This window comes from Cydia splendana, chromosome 10 (genome assembly GCF_910591565.1).
Source record: "Cydia splendana chromosome 10, ilCydSple1.2, whole genome shotgun sequence".
Taxonomy (NCBI): Eukaryota; Metazoa; Arthropoda; class Insecta; order Lepidoptera; family Tortricidae; genus Cydia; species Cydia splendana.
In genome coordinates, this window is record NC_085969.1 from 6,955,272 (window position 1) to 6,980,653 (window position 25,382).

The 25,382-nt window shown below is 35.3% G+C and overlaps 1 protein-coding gene and 1 long non-coding RNA gene across 6 annotated transcripts in view; one reads left to right on the top strand and one right to left on the bottom strand.

Annotated features, from left to right (window-relative positions):
• The first annotated feature begins 358 nt into the window (after nucleotides 1–358).
• Nucleotides 359–1,029, top strand: LOC134794212 (uncharacterized). The gene is made up of 2 exons (XR_010144646.1): nucleotides 359–886; nucleotides 949–1,029. It is a non-coding gene; the product is annotated as an uncharacterized LOC134794212 (long non-coding RNA).
• A 5,751-nt stretch (nucleotides 1,030–6,780) lies between these two features.
• The window catches only part of LOC134794182 (potassium channel subfamily K member 1-like), a 101,665-nt gene continuing 83,063 nt past the window's right edge, over nucleotides 6,781–25,382 (bottom strand). For 4 of the 5 annotated variants that reach the window (XM_063765913.1, XM_063765916.1, XM_063765914.1 and 1 more), the window contains 4 exons: nucleotides 13,188–13,328; nucleotides 9,898–10,107; nucleotides 9,208–9,396; nucleotides 6,781–8,743 (listed from right to left, as the gene is read on the bottom strand). In XM_063765913.1, the coding sequence (XP_063621983.1) occupies nucleotides 8,433–8,743; nucleotides 9,208–9,396; nucleotides 9,898–10,107; nucleotides 13,188–13,328 (851 nt within the window). In that variant the 3' untranslated portion in view covers nucleotides 6,781–8,432. Of the gene's footprint in view, nucleotides 8,744–9,207; nucleotides 9,397–9,897; nucleotides 10,108–13,187; nucleotides 13,329–24,118; nucleotides 24,810–25,382 lie in introns of those variants that run through there. The other variant, XM_063765912.1, reaches the window with a different exon arrangement.

Below are 25,382 nucleotides of genomic sequence, written 5' to 3' on the forward strand. Positions count from 1 at the left end.
TTGTGACGGTGTTTTTGAAAATAATATTATGTCGTCTGCAAATCTAAGGTTTGATAAGTACTGCCCGTTGATGTATAGTCCTTTTTCTTTCCAGTTTAGGTCCTTCATTATGTCCTGTAGCACTGATATGAAAATCTTTGGGGAGAGTGGGTCTCCCTGCTTCACACCTCTTCTTATATTGATAATGGGCCCTAGTCTATCCAATTTTACACGGCTCGTACTTTTTCTATAAATATCCTTAATTATATTTATGTACGTACTTGCAACTCCTTGATGTTTCAGTGCTTGCCAAATGCTCTCATGTGTTATAGAGTCAAATGCCTTGGCGTAATCAATATAGGCTAGATAGAGTGGGTTGTTAAATTCCAGGTATTTTTCTATTACCTGCTCTAAAGTATAAATGTGATCAGTCGTAGAGTACCCTGGCCTGAAACCTGCTTGTTCGCTTGGTTGGTGTTTTTCTATATGTGGCTCTATTCTTTTTTCAAGGCACATTGCAAACAACTTGTACAATGTGGGCAGCAAGCTAATCGGCCTGTAGTTATTAATGTCATCTGGGTCGCCCTTCTTATACAGTAGAATAATCCGTGATTCTGCCCAGTGTTGAGGTATTATCTGTGTTTCAAGTATTTTATTAAACAGTATAGTAAGGGGGCCAATCAGAGCAGTAGTTCCAATTTTTATAGCTTCGTTGGGTATATTATCAGCTCCTGGGCTTTTTTCGTTCTTTAATCGCTTTATATTTTTCAGTATTTCTTGAGCGTCAAATGGTGGAACGGTAATTTGGGCTGTTTGTACATTGGTGCATTCCTCTTGGTCCTGGTCTATATTTTCACTTTGTTTCTTAGTTGAGTTATCACTACTATAGAGTTTTTTATAGAAATCTGTAGCTACTTCCACTAGCTCTTTCCGTGTTTGAAGTTTTTTAGTTGCTTTCTGTGTTTTAAGAGTTGGTATCCATTTTTTCTCTGAGTTCAGCTGTTTATATGCTCTGTTTTGGCTTCCAGATTCAACTAAATTGTGCTCTATTATTTGGAGTCTGTAATTTTCATAGTCTTTTTTTAACATTTTGTTTGTTGTTTTGTAGAGTGATGCTAGTTCTTTTCTTTCTTCTTTTGTTTTTAGTGGTTTATGCTGTAGTGTAGAGCGCTTCTCTAGTAGTTGTTTTGTTGCTTCAGATAATATATTTTTCTGGTTTTTCTCTTTAGTATGTTTGTTTAGACTTTCTTGTATTGAAGACTCTATTTTAGCGTAAAATGACTCTATGGTGTCGTTGTGCACCCAGTTGATTTCTTCTGCTTTTTTATTTAAGGTGCGGAGGTATTCTGCTTTGCTATGGTCGTTTGTTAGGCTACCCTGTGCTTTGTTAAAATTTGCTCTGCATTTCTTCTGTTGTGTCAGTTGTATTGTAGCTCTTATAAGTCTGTGATCGCTGGAAAAAGTTTTGTTATTTAGAACTTCTATGTTACTGAAGAGCTGTCGGCTGTTGCTTAGTATGTAGTCTATTTGATTTTTGCTTTTCTTATCTGGTGTGATCCACGTCCACAATTTTTTGACATTTTTGTTAAATAATGTGTTTATGATAGTAAAGTTGTTTTCCACAGCATATTGTATCAGACGGCCACCTCTTTCGTTTCTGTCACCGTAACATGCAGGTCCAATGGCATTGTTTTCTCCTGGTTTTCGTTGCCCTATCTTTGCATTGAAGTCGCCCATGATTATTTCTTTTCCGATTGCTTGTTTTCTTGCACACTCTATTTGATTGTAGAAGGCATTGATCTCGTCTTCTGTTGCTGTAAGTGTGGGTGCATATACTTGTATGAGTGACAATTTATGAGTTTCAAATTTAAGGTTGAGCATACAGACTCTTTTCGATATCCCAACATAGTTTTCAATGTTGTTTTTTAGTTCTCTTTTTATCAAAAATCCTACTCCATGTTGTCCTTTAATTTTGCCCGTGTAGCAGAATATATAGTTTTCATCTTCAATTATGTCGTTTCCATTTCTTCGCACTTCGGATAGCCCGACAATATGGTGCTTGATATCTTTAAGGGAGTATTTTAATAATTCCATTTGTTGCGGTTTTAGTAGGGATCTGACGTTGTAGGGATATTCTTGTCTACTACTTGCGTAAGTTTCAACTTTTTGCATTTGGTACTTCATACCTAAAAACTACAATGTCTCTGTGTATATAGGCATACTGTACATTCTAACAAGACATTTAATGACGTACACAAACTTCCAATTTCTAAATTAGTTTTCTTATCAATCCTTCACGTTAGTTGTATATAGATAAAATTACTGCTGGCCTTCTTCCTTTTTAAATGTCTTGTTAGAATGTACAGTATGCCTATATATACACAGACATTGTAGTTTTTAGGTATGAAGTAAATTGGCCAAATCTAGACATCTACATATACGGTCGCCGGGCGCGATTGAAAGAATATACACGGTCAAACAAGATTGTCAGTAAAAAAAGGGAGCGAAATTAAAATTTTCTATGGGACAATAAAGGCGCATCCAGACTAGTCAATTTTTCGCCAATCTGATTAAATTGCCCGATCGAATCAGGACGTGCGGACGCAAACGCCAATTCGGATCGCCGATTTCAACCGCCGATAATGTTAATACCGACAAAATGAGATGTGCACGCAAGAATACCAATTTGTGACGCCAGTATTTTCGTACTGGGGCATTTTTTCAATTTATAGGGCTCTAATATCACCATAAATCTAAAATTGGTGATTAAATTGGAGATTGACGCTAATTTCATTTCTGATCAAATCGGTCGATTTGAACATCCCGTCTGGATACAGGTTAACACTTCGCGCCTACATTTTTTAAATTTGCCGCTCTTTTCTACTGACGGAAATGGCTTGACAGAGTATAATTTGGCCCAGGACTATCTCATTTCAAACAGACAAAGGGGATCATACTGTCTTTATCTTACTCTAGTACTAGCACCCAAAAGAAAGGGACGAGTATAGCTTTATTGTTCTAATTTACTGACAAATTGGGTTTGCCCGACTATATTAACTTAGTGACTGGTCTCTAAAAAATACTTTGTCTCTAATTGCCAAAAATTTTCAATGTTTGATATTTTTGCATCATCATCATCCTGGCGTCAATCCCGGCTGTGCCCCCGCGCGGTGCGCGAGGACCCGGGGCGTTTGATATTTTTGCATATGAACCAATTACTGGTTCTACATTTCAAATATTGTTAACGATGTGCTGATATTTGGTGAAACAGAAAAATGGCTGATATGATGATGTAATTGGCCCTATATTTTCGGGAAAGTCGAAATAAAAGTGGTATCACATTTCAAGCTGGTTTATTTGTGAATGGTTTCAAGTAGGTAGGTTACAGATTGGGGTCTAATTTGATTTGCGGTTATCCACTTAAAGCATTTTATTTTTGTGTTATTGTTCTGCACTAATGTATAACTATACGTGTCTATTCTACACAAAAATGTACCTACACTTACGTGAGTTTAACGATTAGGTATTTTATTTATATTTTTTGTTTAAGTTATACGGTAATAATAATAATTATTTCTAATAAATACTTGCCGTGACCACTATCAGCTGGGTGTTCAGATGGGACAATTATTTGCACAATCTGGTTAAATTGTCAATTTAATGGACAATCTTTCACTTTTTTGATGTTAGGGGTAGCCCTTAGGAAGTGAGTTTAGGGCAATTTTTTTATCTGATCAAATTGTCTATTTGACTGTCCCGTCTGGACAGGCCTTTACACATCTTTATACGGCAGCTAAATTTATATCCAGTACAACTTTTGATTCTTAACTTTATAAAACGATGTATTTACTTATTTTAATTACCTATATAAGTCTAGGTACTTATAATTTTTATTCGTAAATTTGAAATAAAATCTTTTAACTCGGTGAAATATTTTTTAATAACATGCCTTAGTAAAGATTTTTTTTATAGCTGGTCAAGAAGATCTTGTCATTAGAAAATGGCGGCAAATTTGAAAAATGTAGGCGCGAAGGGATATCGTCCCATAGAAAATTTGAATTTCGCGCCTTTTTTTACTGACAAGATTTACTTGACCAACTATACAATCGTAGATAGCTCCCTGTAGAAATAGTTCTTATAAACCACTACATTTTTATTGAAAAAAAATAAGGAAAAGGTAATTATAGTCTGTCAAACAACTTTGTCAGTAGAGTAGAAAAAGGGCAAAAGACGCGAAAGTCTAATTTTCTATGGGATGATATTTCCCACCTATATTTTTTAAATTTGCCGCTTTTCTACTGACGGAAGTGGCTTGACTATAAGTAGTTATAAAACTAAAAAAAAAATTATAAGATTTTTTTCCCTAAAATAGCATAAGGCTTCTATAGACTTTGCAACAAATAAAGTTGGTCAAGCAGATCTTGTCAGTAGAAAAAGGCGGCAAATTTGAAAAGTGTAGGCGCGAATGGATATCGTCTCATAGAAAATTTGAATTTTGCGCCTTTTTCTACTGACAAGATTTGCTTGACCATCTATAGCTTGCGATTATCGTTGGCCACGCCCCACAACAAGGCATTCGTTGAACGAAGTTTTCAACTAATAACTTTGTTTTTATTAGTGCCTAGTTAAGAAAATAAAATGTTTATTTCATTGCATGTTGTTGGGGGCGGTCGGAACTTTGTGCCTATAGAATCCTTAACACAACATACAAACACTCCAGAGGGCCTTCAGTACCTATCCATTTAATAAAACAACAAACACGACTCACACAATAATAGGGTACCATTTTATTATTTAAATTTATACATAATTATTAATTAGGTACGATCAGATATTACATTGCTTTTTAAAATCGTTTACGTTAAATTATAAAAAAATGTAGGTACGGATTTTTTTAGAAAAAATATACTACTATACGAATACCTACACATGAAATCAGCGAATGAATCGACTGATATTCCGTTCATCTAATATTAAGATTAATAAGATAGATGCGGCAAATCATAATTTTCTAATTGTAGTAGTTTACCTACATTATAATTATTAAGAAAAACTTACATTTTGTTTCTTTTGTCATAAGTCAACAATATTGTCACTGCGTTTCGATTCAAAGTGAACGGAATATACTATTGCTATGCTAACCGTACTTTGTGGATTTTATAAATATGTAGTAATGTATTCACATTTGATATTAATTTAATCAGTCACAGCCACACTAGATGAAAGATTATAATGCAAATGGTAAATTTGTGATGTTTAGGCGAAAGGACCACTTTCAGAATCCCACCTTCTGCACAGCAAAATAGAAAAGTAGGGTACAGTACGATATGTAGTGCATAATTATTTTCCATTGTATTTTCACTGAATCGTACGAACGTGTCTTGCTATTTCAATCAGTCCCGGTACAAAAAGTACTGGCGTTGTTTGAAGTACTTAGCATGAAAAATACGAACGTTTCCGAGAAAATACGATGGAATACAACTATGCACTACATCTGTATGTCTTTTTGGGACTGAGTCACCAATCAGTTTCATAGACCTTAAAAGCACTTTCTACTTTCCAAATACGTACATAATACAGAACAGAAGTAATCATGGAATCATAAGGATAAAGTAAGGGTTAATTTTCGGTAATTAAAGCTTCACTAAAACTGGTGGTATAATTACAAAACCTATGGACTAAAACCGTTTATCTACGCACAAATTAAGTTGCGTTTTACGCCACAACGTTCTACGTTTCTTACTATATTATCATTGAAGGATTTAAATAAAGATAATTACATATATAAGTAATATATATTTTTGATAATCTCTGATAATCTACTAAATTATTGGTCAACTATCACACCGAATTGATACGTACGTTACATGTAAATAAACTTTAGGTATTTCGTGTATACTTACAGCACATATATATTATTATTTGCAATTAATATTTAGTTCAATAAAGAACGGTGTACCTTTTAACTACTACCTATAATATAATATTGTAGGTAGGTACTTATAAACTGTGTAAGTATTTTTTTCGTTTAATTTTTAGCTACAGTCCTACATGATAGTTACTAATGTTACTATAGTTTCGCTAAACATCATTATATCAGTAAAAAAGGCGTGATTTTATTTTTTGATTGGAGATCAACCCTACAATTTTCAAATCTGCTACCTTTTTACTGACGGAAATGGGTTATGACTTTATGAGACTATAAACAAATATTTTAGTGTCTTGAAAAGTAAGGCGGAGAGCATATTCAAAAATTCTGCTCACCTTTTGTAAATTAAATAAACTTAAAATAAAATCTGAGACGACAGACTATGTATTGTTTGGTGGTTGGTTTGAGAAATCTGATTTATTTTCCAATGATTATTTAAAAATCACTTTTATTTAAATGGTAATTAAAAAATGGTCGAATACCTATTGGTTTGATTCCATAGGATCATGCTACAATGATATGATATTTAAATATTATAAAGATTGTAAACCGTATACACAATTACATATCAGAATGATTAAAGTTGTTCAGTCTATTTACTGCCATACCTAGCACATAAGGGTAGTGGATATAAACGGTAGAACGTCATCGTATTTTAATAAATTACATAGTTTTTTGGATAATATAAGTTCTCCTTAATAGTGATACTTCAAATGTGAGAATTTTAGGGTACAATGTACTGAAATGAAATAGTAAATACTAACATACTTCAGGTTAGGTTAAGTCTGTATTGAGCAAAAAAAAAGACGATAGACAGATAAGTTTGCACTACCCTCTGAAAAGGAGTACTTTTTTTGAAACTTTTATTTATGTCATTTAGTCCCCATACAAAATCTAATGTGAAAATAGAAAAGTGCGAAAATTTGTTAAATCCTTGTCAGTCTTAATGTGCTCAGTTCAGCTAGTTTCACCAGCGGTTGTGAATTCGACGAATTTTCCAAGGTATTATATAGTGCATAATTATTTTCCATTGTTTTTTTACGTAAACGTACGAACGTGTCTTGCTTTTTCATTTAGTCTCGGTATAAAAAGTACTGACGTTGACTGAAGTACCTAGCATGACAAATACGAACGTTTCCGAGAAAATACGATGGAAAATAATGATGCACTATATCTGTATGTTAATTGTTAACATCACTGTTAGTTTTTTTAAGAGGACGGTCTTCGATATAATGCGGTGCATGGAAACAAGTGATAGCGTGTGCAAAGTTTGTGAAATAATTTAGGTACCTACGTTACATATTTGTAGCATGTAAGTATCAATTTGAAGACTGCGCAGTCAAAATTAAGAAATTTTGTTACCTATGAACTTATGCGATTTCTCCAGAGTTTAATTTTGGAACCATTTGGATATTAAGCTGTTTTTTATTGATATATCTACAACACTAATTTTGTAAAGTTCTGTACAAACATGCAGGAAACATAGATGACATTTTCCTTGCACAAGGTAGATACACATATCAAAGTAGGCATTTTCGATGCATTTCACTCCTGAGGGCGCCTGAGGGTCTACCGTCTACATCGAAATAGTTATTTACGATACAAGTGCGGAAAAGAGGAAATTCAAAACGAGTGGCTATAAATTAAAACACGACCGAAGGGAGTGTTTTAAATCGACAGGAGTTGCGAATTAGGCACATATTCGCACGGTATAAACGTATGGATACCTACTTTGACACTTTTTTTTAAGAAACAACAATCTTTTAATTTTTAGTTGTTTTGATGGTCTTTTTTCATGTATTATATATATATATGTATATATTTAAATGAACCCTTTTCTCATAATTATAAAATTTTTATTTATAGACAAAATCATTTTCATACTCAAAACAATTAGGTAAATCAAAACCATACCTACCGCAATACTGCGCTCTTATAAAAAAGAGCATAGTCATGTATTAAATATAGATTGAAATATATTTCAAATATTATATAAGGAATACTATATGAACTATATTTTTACATAAATAGAATTCGAATTATGCCAATTATGCTCCGCGCCAAGTACATTGCATAAAAACAAATGATTGTCAGATTATTTTTTACGTAGCACTTGCTATTTACTCAGGGAACAGCCATAGACTTAGGAATCCTAGAGCGTGAAGAGATTCCTAATTGGCAATGCCATTTTCTTTGTTCCCTTGCAAATGCTGTCAATATAGCCAATTGTCCTGACGCTTAAGACATGCCTAGGCAAAATTTAAAATCGCGTACTCCAAAACAAACGTAGGTATCTCGTGAATTGTAGTGCACACGTCGATAATTGTCGATAGTGGTGATTCTTAACATTTGTTTTGATATATCGAGTACGTTACAAACAAAAAAACAGCAAGAGCAAACAGATCTGACTCTCTGATCGATCTTTTTTACTTTCTAGATCTTTGTCCCTTCTCAATGAAGATCTATTCACTGTTTATTTTGGTTTAAATTTGTTCATTTTGCCAGGCAAGTCCAACGTAACCGCTTAATGGACATGAGGCACCCTCATATCCCTAGCATGGACAGGCGTGGTGTCCTCAGGGCTGGGACTGTCGTCCAAATGTGGCCGAATGTGCACGACGGACCGGCGCTGGTCGTGATGGTTGTAGTCGTCCCTCATGACGAGGCCGCCGATGCCGTAGCCGGGACCCATGACGCCGGAGCCGCTGAGACGCATCTTCTCCGGGTCCTCGTCCAGTTTCACGGAGGAGAAGACAGTGCTGAGGTTCAGTTGCGGGATGTCGTAGAAAACGGTTAATGTCAGCATGAGGAATGTCAGCCCGGCCAGTAGGAAGACTGGAATAGGAAATAAATAGACGTCAAGGAATATACTCATGGAATTCATGGAACTTTACTAGCTTCAATTACCTAGTTAATTGATGTCTGTTCCCTTTTTTACGAATACATCGGTCAAAAAGACAGATTAAGACAAATGATCAGTAAATAATTGAGGGTTGTAGCGTCTTTATGAATAACGCGATAAAAATACAGAAAAATCAACAAGGTTTGAACACTGATGGATGTTTGGACCATCAAGCATCAGCTGTACCAGTATATGCTAATGAAGCTCATCTGATACCACAACGCCTTCCAACAATTACGACTTATTGTAACTAAGTCTGTGTCTGAACGAACCAAAGTCCTATCCGATTACTCCATGAGTACATCTACAGCAGTCAGTCAAACAAAACAATAATTTCACAGAAATGATAAGTAATTCTGAAAAATGTATAAGTAATTTCCAATCAAACCGTACTTACAAGTAGTAGCCACTTTGTACAAGGGGCGGTACTCCTGCCCAGGTGAGTCTCCAGGAATGTAGTCGCCCAGGCCTATGGTGGTCAGCGAAATGAAGCAGTAGTAGAACGAGTCCAGGTAGTCCCAGCCTGGCTCAAGGGAGGCGAAGATCGCAGCTGGAATGACGAGGAAGAACACCACCAGGAACGTCACTGGAATGGAGAATGCGACAGTCAAATTGATAACTTGATTTTAAACTTGTGTGCGGTCTGCAAATTCCGTGCAATTTAAGCGGAGGAAGGGCAGATGTGACGAAAGACGTAGCGGGCAATCGGGGCTCCTCAAGCAAATAAATTAGTGTGTTAAGTGAACATATGCTGTACTGGCGATGCCTGGTACTTTTTCTAACCTTCTTTTACAGTCAGGAGCGAGTAGGCTACAATTCTGACGCAGTATCAATAAGGACAGAAATTCAACACTTTTCTTTAACCAATACCTATCTAAACCTTCAGCGATTATAGGTTCTGCAACAGCCTATTTCAAATGCAACTTGCTAATACAAACACATTGTAGGTACCTACTTTATAATTATCTATCAACTGTTCGTGGCTTGCAAAAAGCCGTTGACGCAGTTGTTTAATATAGTTGTAAGAGATATGCGCTGCACAGTTTAAAGGCGTCTATAAACAGCACTTTAATTTTGTAGTACTTACCAATAATTGAAAGGTGCACCAGCCGTATAGTAAAAGGCCTGTAAAGGTGGCCAAGTTCAGCGTTCAGGGTCCGCAGCAGCGCCGTGGCTGGCAGCAGTAGTCGCTCCACCAGCGCCGAGAGCAGGATCAGGGTCAGGGGGATACCCAGCACTGCGTATAGCATGCAGAACAGCTTGCCCATCTTGGAGAGGGGGGTCACGTGGCCGTAGCCTGGAATATAAGATTTTATCAGTTGATAATTTGTGCACAACGTCAAACAACCAAAAATATGTTCACTTTAACAAAATTACGTGAGTAATTCTCAAAAAAGTGGCATCTTAACCTGTCATCGAGTTTTTTGAATGTATGTTTATTTGCTCTTTTTCATATGAAACAAAAATGTATCTAGATAAACTAAAACAATGTTTATCGAGGCCAAGTCATTATTTTTATTTAAATTGAATACTTATAATTATTTATAAAAAATAAAGAGTAGCACTTTTCACTGTAACCTGTCTTGTCCAAAAGCATCGCTCTTCCAGTTTTAGTTGTTTAGATTTTATAAGCACCAATTTATGTAAATAAAATATCATGCTATATAATAACATAAACAATACCTTTTAAAATGTACATTGCACGTGCCTTATATATTTTTTTTACAACAATATTCACGCACGAAGTTTGTCCAAGGATATTTTCACTGTTAACCTGTACCAACCTGTATATCCTCCTGACACCTGGCGTCCTTTACAAAGTGCTAAATAAATCGTACTCGAAAGGCCGACCATTTTTGAACTTCTTATATCGACAACGGACGACCGACCTACAGGTAGCCTCAATTCCCGAGTGTTTGTTTTTTCCCGCAAAAAAATTATTTGTCACATGATTGCTCGCAGCCAATGAAATTTAAGCAATGGCGATAGTTTGTCCTTGAAGTTCGATAGAGATATCCTACCTATTGGCCGCCATTCTTGTAACGCGTGCTCAGGAGTTTGGAACGATGGCGGCACGTGGCCGACGCAGTAAGTAAAACTTAAAATGTTTTTGTTAAATTCACTTGTTTTAATGTAGGGTTGTTGTAGAATAGCAAATTAGTAAACATTTTTTTGAAATTACGTACTTTTGTGTGGTAATAAAGAATAATAAAGTAAATAAATCGTCGTAAAAATATTAAACCTATAGAAAGGCACATCGTTCGTAGTTTATGTTTTAAGTTTGTGAAATTGATCTTACGTAAATCACTTTCGGCACTTATACCTAAAGTAGTGAATATATTATTTTCAGCGTTACGAGACCGCGATATTACAGAACTTCTTAATAACTCCGAATTGGAAGATTCGAGTGAAGATGAAGATTTCACTGAGGAGGTATACGCTTTCATAAATGAATCTCGATCTTCAGCTGAGGAAGACTCGAGCGACAGCGACAGTTACGACAGCGATGATGGCAATGTACCAAGAGGTCGAGGTCGTTCTCGTAGCCTCGGTAGAGCTACTGGACGTCGAGATCGGAGCAGACGACGTTCTGGATGTCGGGTTCGTATACGTGGTGGCACTCGCAGTCAAGGTCCAAGTCGGCCACAAGATGTTGCTTCATGGAAACGAGATAAGTTCGACGTTGATTTGCCAGGTTTGTCCTCACCATGTTACTTGCCATCCATTCAAGATCCATCAAACATCAACGAGTATGTGGAGGAATACCTGGATGATGAATTGTACAACTTAATTGTAGAAAAGTGTAACCAGAAATGTTAATTATAGTAAGGGACTTGCAATTACATTGCTCTTGTTCGCAAATAAAGATTTTAGACTATATTCATAAAAATAAAAAATATGATTGTTTAGTACTTAATGTGTAACATTACATTAAATTTTCTTAAAATGTTAAATAATTTGTTTCATTTTATACACGTAACCTACTTATGCCTTAATGACCTAAAGTCCTTTATAAAGGACAAAAAATACCAAAACAAAAATATGCTCAATGTCTTAATCCAATAATATTAAAACGCCTTTGTTTTAGTGAAAACTCAGGAAACACATTAGTTTAGGTTTTATTCAACATGCGAGGTCTCGGACTTTCCAACAGAAATAGTTTAATGCTTTGTAAAGTACATTCGGTCATAGTGACAAGTTATTTCAGTTAAATGCTCGGTGTCAGGAGGATATGCGCGGTATTGCATCTTACTCATAATCTCTTACTCTGAAAATTTTATTCAGATCATAACTATGGCAAAATATTAGTTAAGTAGGTATCAAGCTAACCACCGTAGGGTACCATCATGCATGACCCAAGTGTCGTAGTTTCGTAGAGACAAGTAGTTAAAGGCAGGAATCTGGGGTTTGTAACGGAATGTTAACTTTAACTTGTCTCGATTATTTTACGAATTTGGTATGGGGCCTAATGTAATAATATCATTTTAATATTGTATTGTTGTTTATTCATCTATGCTAAAAGTGAGACATTCGTATTATTATCCGTTCAAGAGAAAAAATAAAAAAGAATGTATTTTTCACTGTAACCTGCTTAACTTTAACCTGTGTTCAATGTAGGTATAGGTTATTGTACGTCTTGAAAATAACTTCTTCATTTTCCCTTCCCTTTTGAAAATTTGGAGTACTTGAAGTAGTAAAACATATTTTTCATTCTTAAAAGTAAAAAAAATACAAAATTTTTTTTTTCGTTAACTTTAACCTGTCGATGCCACTTTTTTGAGAATCCCTCACGTATTAACAGGCGCCCTATTGATTCCAGTTTTATTTTACAAGATAAATGATCATTGCCGTCCTAAAAATTTGGTCCATCCATCAATGTAGTCCTAAAAAAACAAGGAACAAATTGATTACGGTCAATTTTCCATTCTTTTATAATATTTCACATCCTTTTTAAAATCGTTATTGATTTCTATTCAATAATTCAGGGTGATTCAGGTCATAGTCCTTGAAAGGTCGCTGTAATCCATTTGGAAATCCATTGACTGAAAATATTGTTTTAATGGAATTATTTAAGTGGTATTATTTTTTAGTTAAACAAGTACTTAAAATTGACAATGTGAAGAACAAATGTTACTTACTTTAATAAAAATATCTGGGTTTTCCGTTTTCATGTTCTTAGGTCAGATAAAGCACACGATTTTAATAAACAATGATGGCTGAACGGCTGTCTTCTTTAAAGTATTTTCTCAGAATGCAACCGGAATGAATCAGATCTACTTCAAACTAAGGGAAATCCTACAAAACTTTCTTTACATTCGGCAGAAGTGGTGGTGTGGTTTGTGGTGGTAGGAATGGTAAATATAACAAACTTCTTACCGATAGTAGTAATGACAGTAGAAGAGAAGAACAGCGACTGTCCGAAGCTCCAGTTGGGTCCGCCGCTCACGTTCTGCGCCGCCGGCACGCCCTGGTTGGTGGCTCGCACCACCACTTCTATCAGCGATTCCAGGTCATCAGCTGCGAAAGAAGGGGCTTGTTAAACCATATCATAAGGACATAGAAATTTCTCAAGCATGCTCGGAAATAGTCGCATTATGTTCATAAATCGAAGACGCAAAGTCCCCAATTTTTATCCCAGCGTCAACAACGCAGCGCCACCGCGCGCACGGCACACGGCGCGCAAAACATTTGTATGAATAAAATATAATTTTATTCCTTCGGCAGCAATGTGATATTACTAGGAAGAGTAAAGATAATAATTACAATACAATACTATTAGTATTTGGCAGTGTTTCTTAAAAAGTTAAAAGTATCTTGAGTGGCTTTTATAATTCACGACTGGGCCTAAGGGGGACTTTTGGATGTAGACTATTGCAGACAGTATACGGTTGCGACGCAGAAAAATACTCGACAATCGCGTCGCAAAATACCTATATGATAAATTAATCCCTAAAGAGATACCTAATCGCCCCTAAAATTTGACAAGTGAAATTATTTAATTAATTTTTTACGGTCATAAAGCTATTACTTTGTCCCTTTTAAAAGCACTTTTTTTATATGTTAACAAATACACTACACCAGCTGCAGTTAAAACCACAGCCGTTTAAATAAAAAAAGTAACTAATTTTCCAACTTGCAAATAGGCTTTAGGCATTTCAGTGTTTTTCCTGAAACCCCGGGATTAAGGCAACACGTCTGCGTACAGTCGGCAGCAGATGTTGCTAAGCGGGCTAGGTGTTCAAAATTACCTTATTGACGCGCTCTTATTCTCTTAACAATAAAGTCGCGTCAAGATCAATTTGAACACCTCGCCCGCTTAGCAACTATTGCTGCTGAGTGTACCAAACAACGGCTTTGGCTTAATAAAGTAATGAGTTGGCAACAGAACGCGCTGCAAGTTGGCCGTTTAATGAAATAACGGGGGCTTGGCACCGATTTATATTAATAAACTTTACCTGGATTTATTTAGACGATTGCGAAAAAAAACATTGTTGTAATATCGGGTCTGTAACATAACATCCTTAGGACACAGGGTACTATTAAGGGATATAAACTTAGAGCAGGTAAGACTACAATTTTTGGGATACTTACTGGATTTTCTAAACTTATTTTACTAGTCGAAAAAAAATGAAAATACGAGCTACTTAAACATTTTATAAGTGACGTACAGATGTAGGTAGTGCATAAATATTTTCATATCTCATGCTCTGAAAGTGGGTCGTTGTTGTTCTAAAAGGTGCGCAGAAAGTGATACGTTTATGCTCTAGCGCAGAAAAGTGGTGTACTCCTCTGCGTCCCCGTCCCACGAACAACTGGGTGGAAACAAAATGGAAAAATAGTCTTTATTTCCTCGCCTGGAACAATTGGTAATTGTTTAATTTTACTAATCCCACGTAGATCCTGGTTTTTAAAAAAAATATGTAAGTAAATTGTAAAAAACAAATTATTCTTGATTTCTTTCGATGAATTTTATTTACTCGATTTCATAAGGCGGGAACCAAAAGGAATACACCAAAAATATTTTTTTAAACCTTACACTTGCGTAAATGAGCAAAGGCAGAATCTTATACAGCCACAGTTAAACGTTTGTACGATATTAAATTGGTTTTTAAAGTTATTTAGCACTATATTCATGAAAATAAAATAAAATACAACATAAAATGTTCTTATATTATTAATTAAATTGTTATTTAATATTTAAAATACTTTTATTATGTTATTATGTGGTGCGGCGCACCAAGGTCGCGGTGCGGTCCGGTAGTGTGTTGCGGCTTGTAGAACGAAAAAGTATAAAATTAAAAAGTAAGAGGCAATCCCGCTGATTTTCATACTATAATGAACAAATCATTTTAAAATTACTGCAGTTTGTTAAAAAATGTGTGTTTTCCTAAATATTGCAAACTAAATGATTTTCGCTAGGGGTTATTAATCTTCACACATGTAAAGTCTCCGATTGCAAGTAAGTCCTAAGGAAAAAAATCATGGCCGAAGGTCTATTGGGTACTTCAATTACTGATTTTGCGAAATTGCCTTGTCTTGTTTGGTTTCCTCGCATTCGATATGAAAAGTAGAGTGTTTAACTCGGGTGAAAGGCACCATTTCCGTCTCGGACTATTGGCGCTCTCACTGCGTTCGAGCGCCAAACTACCTCGACAGAAATGGGTGCCTTTCAACCCTTGGTTAACAATCTACTATTTCCATCGTATTTTCACAGAAACGTACGAACGTATCTTGCTATTTCAGTTAGTTTCGGTACAAAAAGTACTGACGTTGACTGAAGTAGCATGACAAACACGAACGTTATCGAGAAAATACGATGGAAAACTATTATGCACTACATCTGTAGGCTACAGGCGTATATTTTTTATTTGTTTAACATTGTAGAAAATAGATCAAAATGTATTAGTAGAATACACAACTATTTTGTATCTTTAATTTATTAACTCCTTTAAATACCTACTCCATTAAAATCCTTAAAATTAATAAACTTGATCCGTAGGTATATAAATAAGCGAAGATTCGTTATTTCTGTGTGGTAGGTAGTTCTTATGACACATCGTAGGCAAATCGCTATCTCACTATTGCAAATAAAAGAGTAATTCTCTGAGTCCCAGGTTCATCGTTTCATGCCCAGTCACCGATAATAACATTATCCAGAACAATTTCACCTCGATACCGCCTAGTACCAAACCATGAATAATGGAATTTTCATTCCGCCATTCCATTCGCGGCGCCATTGTGCTCATCATAAAGTTGCGTTATTGTTGTTATTCCGTGATTAATGGCACAGCTGATGGATTTTGCGATTTGGTCGCGTTGGCCGCGTCGACAATGTTTAATGTTTTTCGTGAGATTATCAATAAAATATAAATGTTTCCTGACAGCGATTAATTTCATGTTATCTATTGTGACATTTGAATGGTATGTATGTAGGTACTTCAATTTGAAAACAAACCGGAGAGCCTGAATGCAGCGGCAGAAAATTTCAGTTTTTTATGTTATCAGCGGTGGTGGCCGAGTGGATATGACGTCCGACTTTCAATCCGGGGGTTCAAACCCCGGCTCCTACCAATGAGTTTTTCGGAACTTATGTACGAAATATCCTTTGATATTTACCACTAGCTTTTCGGTGAAGGAAAACATCGTGAGGAAACCTGCATACATCTGCGAAGAAATTCAAAGGTGTATGTGAAGTCCCCGATCTGCATTGGGTTAGCGTGGGGTAGTCGCCAACTATAAGCCCAAGCCCTTTCGCGCATGAGAGGAGGCTTGTGCCCAGCAGTGGGACATATAGGTATATTTAGGCTGAAATTATTATTATTTATTCTATCAGTGCATTATGCATTTATAAGAGCATTTTGGATAGATTTAAGGTTAGTGAATTGCATATTTAAGCATCAAACCTTAAAAGCACACTCTTGTTCACTTGAACCCTAAATTCATTTATGAGGGTTTATTGAGATAGATAAATAGATTACATCTTTTATAAATCTACCGCCTAAGCTTGAATAGAAGATTATATTATTTCTCGAAAAGTTCGCAATTAGCAAGAAAGCAATAAGTAATCTTCCAGACAGCAAACCCACCAATCATACACAAGTGGGTGACACGTGATAATGTGCGTGCATGACCGCCCTATCAGAGCATATATTACATAAAGTAATTGCTCAAGCTGTGTCCAGGGGGTATCCTGATAACCTAGGAGGGCGCCGACACTTGGGAGTGACCAGTTATTCGCGCTAACCTAAAATGTCGTATGTTCCTTTGAGTTTCATAATGCCTTTTTGGTTCAAAATATCAGTTTTAGCGTAATACAAGAATAATGCAGTAATAACCCTATGCCTTCATACAATATGAATCTTTTAGAGTGGACCGTAATGCGGACGTTACGAGGGCTCGTCTACTCCAAAAGCCGTATACAACGTTTTAGACTTTAAGTTTATGGAATAAGATCGGAAATTGTGTACAATTTTGAAACGCGACCATATATTGAATGAAATGTTTTACGTATTCAACTACACGAGCCCGGAAACAATAAAGATTTTAGCCTCTGCGAAAGCAGCATTTTTTCTTTGATCAAGGTTTATTAGCATTAAAGTTTTTGAGTCTGATTCTTTCAATGCAAACATCGGACTGATAGTACGTTACGCATATAGACAATATAGATAGGTAAGTTATGCAATTGCATCTTAAAGAGACGATTCAAGCAGCGCTTAGGAAGAAAGTTGAGGAACACTTTTTCTAGTATAACATAGGTAGGTAAGTACTATTTTTTTTTTCATACAGATTGTCAAAAAAGGGACCAATCACGTTACCCGCATCCTGCAACTAATTCTAACTAATCTTTGACTAATTCTAGTTTTAATCGTGTAGAAACAACATTCTAACCTTGTAATATTGATGACCTTATGTGACGTTCCGCCTCAATAGTTAGGTCAGTTCAAATACGCAATCAAAACAAACATATATTATAGATAATGGTCTTTAATAATTCTAAGAAATTTATTTATTTACTTAACTTGTAATGCATTAATGATTTTATTATTTGCCCAGACGCCAGTCACGATATAGAGTTAAGTATAACTATACCTACCAAATTGTATTATTTAATAACGCATTGGTGAGGGTATCTACGAAAAAAAACATAATAAATAATTTAAAATCATTCAATAAATAACTATTTTTAGCCTCCAGATAGTAATAACATATATTAATATAACACCTCAAACAAATACATATACCAAATGTAAACTAGGCAATCGGCCGCCCGTGCCTACTCCTAGCGAGGCCGAGGACCGACTGACCCTCACCAAATACCTTATTAAATTCTTATAATAATTTGTATACTTACCAAATCCAAAGTGGTTAAGGCAGTTGTTATTACTCTCATATTCAATAAAATATTTTCTATTAGTTTATGTGTGTAATTTAACTAATAATTAACAATAATTATTGCTTATCACTAATACGTGTTAATGTCAACTGTCTCATTATGCTATCATTTCATTTTTATCTTCGTAGCAAATGACATGAGTTTATTTTATGAAGCACCTATTCTCTAGTTAGGAACAAAATAGGCAAGTATAAAATAAATAATAAAAATAAATATTAAATAAATACATATTACCTATACAAATTGTAAATTCTTACACAAATTGACTAAGTCCTACGGCAAGCCCAAGAAAGTTTGTGTTGTGGGTACTCAGACAACGATGTATTTTTTTGTCTACAAACAGTAGGTATGGGGCTGTCCATAAATTACGTCATCGATTTTTGACTTTTTTTGACCCCCCCCCCTATAATCATCCAAAAATCATGCTTCAAATGCCCCCATTTCCTCCTACTTCATGCTACCGTCATCCGATGTCCAGACCCCCCCCCCCCCCTAATTTGAAATGACGTAATTTATGAATAGCCCCTATGCTATCATTATATTTTATGACCTTTATTTACTAATTCACTAAAAATAAATAAATATATAATAGTAATCAAATCTTGAGCTGATTATATCGGGACATTTTAAATGAATAAACACCTAACTTTTTCAATCTCGTCTTTTAGAAATCGGGGTACATAGATAGGTACCTGCTGTACCTACATAAAAAAATCCCGACGAAGTTAGGTCCTCCTCTTTCGAAATATTTATTTGCTTAGCAACGTCTGCAGTTAATTATTTTTTCACCTAATTTTATGTTTGATTACATTCTTTTGATAATATTATTGATAATTAAAGTTCACGAATTCTGTCCTCTAGCAATCAGTTTTGGAATCTGGTTGGTTGCGTGGATGCATAACTATGCAGTTAAATAAATAACCGGTTGTTATAAAAGTAGTTTCGACTTTATTTTAAGCAAGTTTCGAGTTTTTAGGTTAGAGGGAGATTTTGTCATTAACATTTTGGTTGTGTGTCAATGCTCTCTGTTGGTTCAATAACAAACCAAAATAGCACTTTACTATATTTTATGATTAGGTAGCCACTTTAAAAGGAAAGTTGCTGGTTTTTGAAATTTACATAGGTATTAAATACTATACGCGAGTTATTTTTTTTGACATGCTTTGTAGCCCAACTTGTTCACCGAAAAGGAAACGGCAACAATAATACTATACAATTACCAGTTTTAACATGGTGAAGTATCTTAGATCGTATTCCTATAAGTTAGCATTGCCATTCAGCGAGGGAATGCTGCCAGCATCTTTGGCACAATGCCGCGGGGGCCTTATTTAGACGTATTTTAATTTCGATTAGTTTAGTTTTTAATTTTATTATAAAGTAGTTTTATATATTTCAGATCCATTGCTTGTTGACAAATAGATAACTATTAGTATAGCTATAGATGAAACTCCAAATAAAATTGTTGTTTAATTTCGACTCGTATTGTTGTAGTAGCAATCAATGTTATCTAATCTTCTACGTTATAAATCGATAACGATTCGTGACACAATTACACAAAATGATTCATAATTGAAGTAATTGATAGATTAGAAAGATATTAGAATAATGAAGCATTTAAACACGGTATAGGTAGTACTAGCCTATAATAATCCTATCAAAACTTGTGTTAAAGAAGATATATAATAGGTATCTTTACATTAAAGTGTAATAAGATAAATGTTGCCACTAGCACTTTCAGAAACTTTTTACTTTAAAAACGCAGAATAACTTATGAAAGTTTCAAATACGTTACAACTTTGACCCGTCTGGGATCTTTAGAAGGTCAAAAAGTAGCCGAAAAAACCTCGCGTGATTTGGGCACCAGTCCCTACCTTGTAGAAGTCTCCACGCTGTATAATATGTATACGAGTATATATGTACGTGCATAAGCTATAATTTATTCGTGCATGATGTATGATTGAAGTGCAGTCGATGACATAATAATGTAAAGTCAACCGGGATAAAAGCGTCACTTGGTGTAAATACGTCTTTTAAAGATGTCATCCAATCTAAACGGAAAATTTTAGAATTGCAACCCTTTGTTCGGAGTGTGGTCACTGAACTTTTAATGCTGATGGCTATCTTAGTTGTAATATGTTGCGTTTCAAAGATATCTTCAAAAGACGCATTTACCACAAGAGACGCATTTATCCCGGTTGACCTTAGGTGTCTCTACATGTCTCGCGTTTATCTATATGGTTTAGTTAGTGTACTAAAGTACTAATGAGAATATATGTAAATCCTATATCTAGGTACCTACGTACTTACTACGTATTTTTGAACGTGTCTTATCAAGCCGGTCACATAACATCTTAACATCTTGACAACAGATTTAATTACTAAGTACTGCATGTCAAAGTTCCTTTAGTTTTTATTTATTTTTGTAGCAAAAAACAACAATAAACAGTAGGTATAAAATATACAGTAGCAAGAAGGCCGTAAAAGAAATGGGCTTTTGTGTGGTTTCTTTGAGTGACAGTGTCCTTGCTTTTGATCTTTATATCGGTACTTATTTTCCGTTTGTTTCTTTTCTTACAACGAATATTTTATGATTGCTATTTTGTGGAATGATATGTTGTAAGAGTGCAGAGATGCATACCTACTAAAAATATTTTATATAAATCTATATCAAACACCTACAGAAAAATGTTCGAACTATAGAAAAAAGTTATTTTATCTTACTCACTGAAAACGAAAAAAATATGGCTCCAGAGTTGACCTGATAATGTCCAATTTTGCTACATTTTCACAGGCAATATTACATCCACCTCCTTTTCAGGTTGATAGATGGCCAACAGGGCTTAAGCTGGCTGGATATTGATTAGAACAATATATTTAGAAGCCTCAACGTGCCCTAAATCGTCCTTTCACGTCAACTTTCAATTCGGTTAACTGCGAAAATCAGAATAGGTAATGAATTGAATTAACTTGTCTGATTGCTTTGCTAAGTTTACTTTAGTACCAAAATCAACAAGACTAGTTTATTTAACCGGCACCTTTAGGTCCCCACCAGTTGAGGCTTTTCACAATCCTTGTGGGTTCGGCGAACGAGTTAATGTTCCATTTTAAGAAATGTAATTATTATATTTTTAGTATTACATTGTGACTCCATTTTGGATTTCACGGGCCTATAAATCCGCCCGGTCTTTTGATAGGCTTGCGTGGGGATACAGATCCAACTTAGTACATTGTCATTCATTGTTATCAATTTAATATTAAGTATTTCTAGTAAAGTTAAAATGTATTTAGAATAAGGGTTACTAATTCAACAAAAAGTTAATTTGGTGGACAATCATTACACAAACAACAATTGACAAAACATTCAGTTTTTAAAACAACGTTTGACAAAATTATGATTTCTAAATAGGTAACTACGGCTTTTCATTGTCGGTGTAAACATTTGTCGGCGACTTGATGTCACAAAATGAGCCATTTCAATTAAGGGGTCATCCATTAATTACATCACACGTTTAGGGGGGGGGGGGGGAGGGGGTCAAGAAAATGTGACATGTTGTGACAAGGGGGAGAGGGGAGTCACAAACTTTGTGACGTCACTTTAACTTCATCAGTAACCAAAATTTTATTTACTGTACAGTTCAAAAACAAGTTTTTGGAACGATAATCGTTTTTATTAGTTTAATTTTTTTTCATAATCAGTTTTGGGTTATAAATTTACTAATATTTTGACAAAAAATTAATAATACTTAATTCGATTTGCCGATTTCGTTGAAAAAATGTGACGTCACACCAGGGGGGAGGGGTTTGCCAAATGTGACCAAGTGTGACAAGGAGGGGGGAGGGGTCAAAAATCCTTGAAATACATGTGACGTAATTAATGGATGACCCCTAACTAATAATTTATCCACTGTATGACTGTACTAACTAAGAAATGGCGACTTTGTGCCTTAAGTAATTGATTACACTTAATAGATTATGTTACATAATACCGTCAAATGGGGTGAGTAGGGTCAAAACTGAAATTCAAACCTCGATAACATTTTATTTTTACATATGAAAACTGAATGGTTTATATAATAAGTGTTCCGGACGTTTGTATTTTAGTTTTTATTTTATTTTGGGTAGTTCCATTTCATAACTTTGACGATAAAGAGGAAAACCCACGTAGTGCCTCATATTTGGGGTGAGAGGGGTTTTCATACAAAGGTGATTTTGGAAGATTGTTGGATCGATTTTTTTTTATTATGCATATTACTATAGCTCCATTTTAAATTGGAATACATTATTTTTGTAGCAGTAGCCTTAAAATCCCTTCTCACCCCCCTCTCAAAGCTTCTCTCCCCATTCATAACCCACCTCTCCCCGCGAAACCTACTCACCCCGTTTTACGGTACGCAATACGATACAGATTCGTTTAAAGGGTAGAATTACAATTAACCTAGACAAACTAGTGTCAGGTCATAACCTTCGTAGGTTAACATTGGTAATAACCTTTATATATATATATAAGACAACTTATAATATAAGTATAAATAGATATGTGGAGTAAGCAGTTAGTAGGTAAACTTAAGTACCTATATAACTCCAAAGTTTTTAAAAGTGCTAAGTACCATTCTGTACTGATGTGTCGTTGGAAAGCTTTCAAAATTAGGGAATTTCCACATAGAAAAATACCGGAAACTTGTCTATTTCCAAAATGATTTATTTTTATTAAGGTTTCCCAACAGTGGCAGCAACAAAAACTTTTTTATTTTCTTTCTTTCCAGTGAAATTTCCGAGATTTTTTCCAACTTTTCGAAAACTCTCCGCAACATGCACATTTGTGATTCTAAGCAACCTGTCTGTCATTTACGATTTACGTGTTTATGGATGGATTTAAATAGCAGATACATTTTTAATATAGAAATGGAACAGAAGTTAAGTTATATTTTTTTTACTAAATTGTACAGTCGACGTCAAAGATATGTTTACATTTTTTGAGGTGCAAAAGTGTAAACATATCTTCGTCGTCGACTGTACCTATAGTGTGTATCTTTAGGTATTTAAATAAAAGTAAACAAACAATTTGTAAATTTTCGGGTAGTTATAACATTTAATGGTTAACCGACCAATTACAAAACTGCCTGGATCAGTCACTGAACGATCTGACTTTAACCTACATTATTTGATCGCGTAATGTTGTCATCTACGCTCAACTGGCTTAAGGAGCCAATTGAGGGTAGATTTTGTTTACTTTCATTTAAATACCTAAAGATACAGATTATACTCTTGCATACATACTATCCTATCCTCTATCCCCTACTAAACTTTACAGTTCATTGACCGAAACTGTGAAACCCATAAAGTTTGTTCCTTCCGTAGGGGACGCGTACGCAACGCAACGGGGGCCTACCGCGAAACCCGAAATTCACAAATTGCGGGGATCTTTCTCTTTTACCCTAATGAACGCGTTATTAGAGTGACAGAGAAAAATGCCCGCAATTTGCGAACTTCGATTTTCGCGGTTATAGCCCTGAGTTCCTATCGCTTACTTGACTCTTAAGGTGATAATGAGAAGAGTTCACTGAACGTTGGAAGCAATTTGAGTTTCAAGTTCAAGCTGCCTGAAATCGTTAAGTTAAGTAGGTACTTACCTAAGATACTGAAGTCGTTGATAACTTGACAAGACATTATTTGTTAAGCAAAGTAATAAGTAATTGAAAATTTACGAAAACTGTTCACACTGTTCAAAATATACGAGTAAAAACCTAGATAGATTTGAAAATTCAAATTTCAACGGACACAAAGTTAAGAAGTTACCTACTCGTTAATGTGGCGGTAATTGACAAGTTAAGAATTTTGACTTGAGCTACCCTTGCTATTAAATTAATCTAGGTACCCGCTTATTTGATTAATTAAAAAAGTTCTAAATAATTACCTAAAATATTCGGATGCCGCATTATAAAATCCTGCTTCGCTCTGATCACATCCAACCGCACCTGGTTTTCCATGGGTGCTTCCAAAGCCGAGAACACCAATGCACCAGAAATCAGATAGACAAAGTAGAACGCCACATAACTCAGCAGCAGAAAAGTAAAACGAGTCTTTCCAAACAACCTCTCAGTGGCTATTAAAGGTTGGAACGGAGGATGCTCCTCTTCATACAAAATCTCTCGCTGCACCACCATTTTCTTCGGATAAGGGTAGAGTTGCGAATGCACCACCATATCGTCGTCACTTCTTGAGCTCATGCTCCCGTACGAATGAACACGCGCGTATTTATTACTCGCCATTATTGAGTCAATTTTCAAATTTCGAACTTTAAATGTCCAATTTCAAGTTTTAAAGTGTTCCAAACGGCGGAACGTAAAACTTTGGTCAACTGTATTTAAAAAACCGCTTAGGATGATTAGGTTCGACGAATAACGCTATAGTCTCTGTCACTTTACAGTTACGAAGGCATTTTTCGAGTTTAGAAACGACCATTTTGATACATTTTACAGTTGGAAGTAAAGAAGCGCGGCAGTACGTTCAACGCGGGGGCCGTTGGATAACTGGTTGGGTTGGAGCGATGTATCAAGTATTTAATCTACGACGTGTGTTGGTGTTGGGTTAGATAAGAGGTTCATTTACCGATCTACCTACTTAAGTTTTTTGTCGTTGCTGTGATAAAGACGGGATACGGGATTGTTAGATACTAGATACAACTTAATACTGTTTTTTGTACCTAAACAACTATAATTTATTTACTATGCGCTCTTAAATCGCTAGGTACTCGGCATCTATGCTTAGACCCTTTCGATCATGTTCAGACATTTTTGAACATCACTGTGTACATTTTAATAGCGATGTGACAGTCACGGACTTAAAATTAGATTTATAAGATCTCTTTATTGTTGTTTGCCACTCGTGCTCAGTTGCATTGAAAGTAAAATATCAAGCAAACGAAAGGCTCCGATGTTGAGTTACAAGCGTATGCGTAGCGTGAACGTTGTGAGGGACGAGGGACTCAATGTACGAGAAGCAAACAAACCTTGTTAGCGAGGAAAATACATTTTTCTGACCTTAGTGCCGCATGAAAGAAAACCTAATACCTAGTATGTAATATAAACCATCAAAAACATTACATGTACTTAAAAAGATGCAAGTCTCGCAATGAAATTCTTCTACTACAAAAAAGTTTTGAGATGTTATGTGAAACC